Source organism: Opisthorchis viverrini (assembly GCF_000715545.1).
Source record: "Opisthorchis viverrini unplaced genomic scaffold scaffold7920, whole genome shotgun sequence".
Lineage (NCBI taxonomy): Eukaryota > Metazoa > Platyhelminthes > Trematoda > Opisthorchiida > Opisthorchiidae > Opisthorchis > Opisthorchis viverrini.
The window spans coordinates 1-1,642 of NW_008754300.1; the positions used below are offsets into that span (position 1 = coordinate 1).

A 1,642-nucleotide genomic window follows, 5' to 3' on the forward strand; every position below is an offset into this window, starting at 1 on the left:
CTCACCGTGTTGTTGAGTAATTCCACGACCAGCAGCAGTTCCATACGCTCCTCACCAAGATCCACCCGGACCTGAGGCCAATGTCCAACTGTCCATAATCCACTGAGTTTTTTCTCGCGAATATATGTGGCGTTGGGATTGTTCAAAATGCTTGTCCGATTGACTACCGATACGGTAAGCAGTGTAGTGTCATAATCGAACCAGGAATAGTGGATCACTCTGTGCAGGGAAACCAGCTTGATTGTTTGATTCTTTCGAATGGGAATGACACAAATGTGGCTGTACGTTTCTCCGGTTTCATGGATGGGATCCGGCACGTCACGCAGTCGGTCGTAAGCTCCGATCCTGGTTTTTAGGCTTCTTGATAAGTGTGCGAATCTACATTCCATCCACACTTCTCCCGCAGGCAACGTATTCAACGATGTTCTTTTGGGGACGAAAGTGATGGTTGACTGGAAGTCCATAAACTCATTGGTCTCTGGTTCATTCCCTGGTACCAGATGCGAGAATGGTAAGTCTGGGCGTGATTGCGTTGACACTGAAGAATAGGTCTTCAAACGATAGGACATGAGCGTATTCGTAGATGAGACAAATCGAATATATCCAGTTTCAACCGGTGGTATGGATAGAGCTACGCATTTCCAAGTGAAGGTTTTGTCATCGTACACAAAATCCTGGATGCTGGGTGTAAGCGTAAACATCAGTCGTTTCACAATACTCGCTCTCCTCTGAGTTACTTCAATCCCCTCTGCTTGAAGAGGAATTGTCTCACAAAATATATGAGCATTTACATCTTCCATCCGCAGTCGCATTATCACCAAGTGAATAACAAGGTACCGTTGTCCAGTGGCCGAATGCAGGACGGAGGAGCATGAGGCACTGTAGAATCTCGAATCGAACGAAGAGGTCTCCGATTGGCTGCAGTCTTTGTCTTCCGTTGAGACAAATACGCATGGGATTGATGCTCGTTTTCCCGTAGCATAGCCTTGGTTGCAGACGATGTTTGTGAGGTAAGGTGTTGTGTACACTAGCTTAAGAGGCGTATCCTTCGAGGTGGTTGGTGCCGTGCAGTTCAACTCCACACGGTCACCTTTACTCAACGACATGGGATCGAGCTTCGGTTTTGTGTTTATTTCTGGTGCAACTGGGCAGTCTGCATTCAAATTGGGAAATTTTGTCGGTGGGCTAATTTTGAACCGATCAGTGGTTTGCGGCAGTTCGTACAACCAGCGTTCTACGCCATCCGTATAGTTTTTTTGTCGAACAATACAAAACAATTGGATACCTTCGAGTCTCCTCGGGACTTCATACCAGGTAAGAAGGTTTGGCCGTTTGGGATGAACGTTCGTCCGAGCGAGAATCGGTAGTTTCGTTTGATTGGATAACTTGAAACGCTTCATTATGAGCAATATTTCGAGATTGGGTGCGAAACCACCGTAAATACAATTAAGTTGTGCTGCTCGATTCTCTAATTTGGGCCATACAACGGGCTTCAACGCGGGTTTCTCGACTGGTGGCTCCAGGACTGTGATGTTACTCACGGTGTAGCTTATGGCGTCCAAAATCTGCAAGTGGATGGAGTGGTGAGATGAACCCGTAAAAGTTGCACGCAAGCGTGATGTCTGTTAGAAATTTTGTAGTG

At 46.6% G+C, this 1,642-nt stretch overlaps 1 protein-coding gene across 1 annotated transcript; it reads right to left on the bottom strand.

Moving 5' to 3' along the window:
• Positions 1–5: 5 nt before the first annotated feature.
• T265_15943 (hypothetical protein) lies at positions 6–1,565 on the bottom strand (the record flags this gene model as incomplete). Its single annotated transcript, XM_009179384.1, has 1 exon — positions 6–1,565. A coding segment is annotated over one exon (1,560 nt), but the record flags the coding sequence as incomplete, so codon positions are not given.
• Positions 1,566–1,642: the final 77 nt, after the last annotated feature.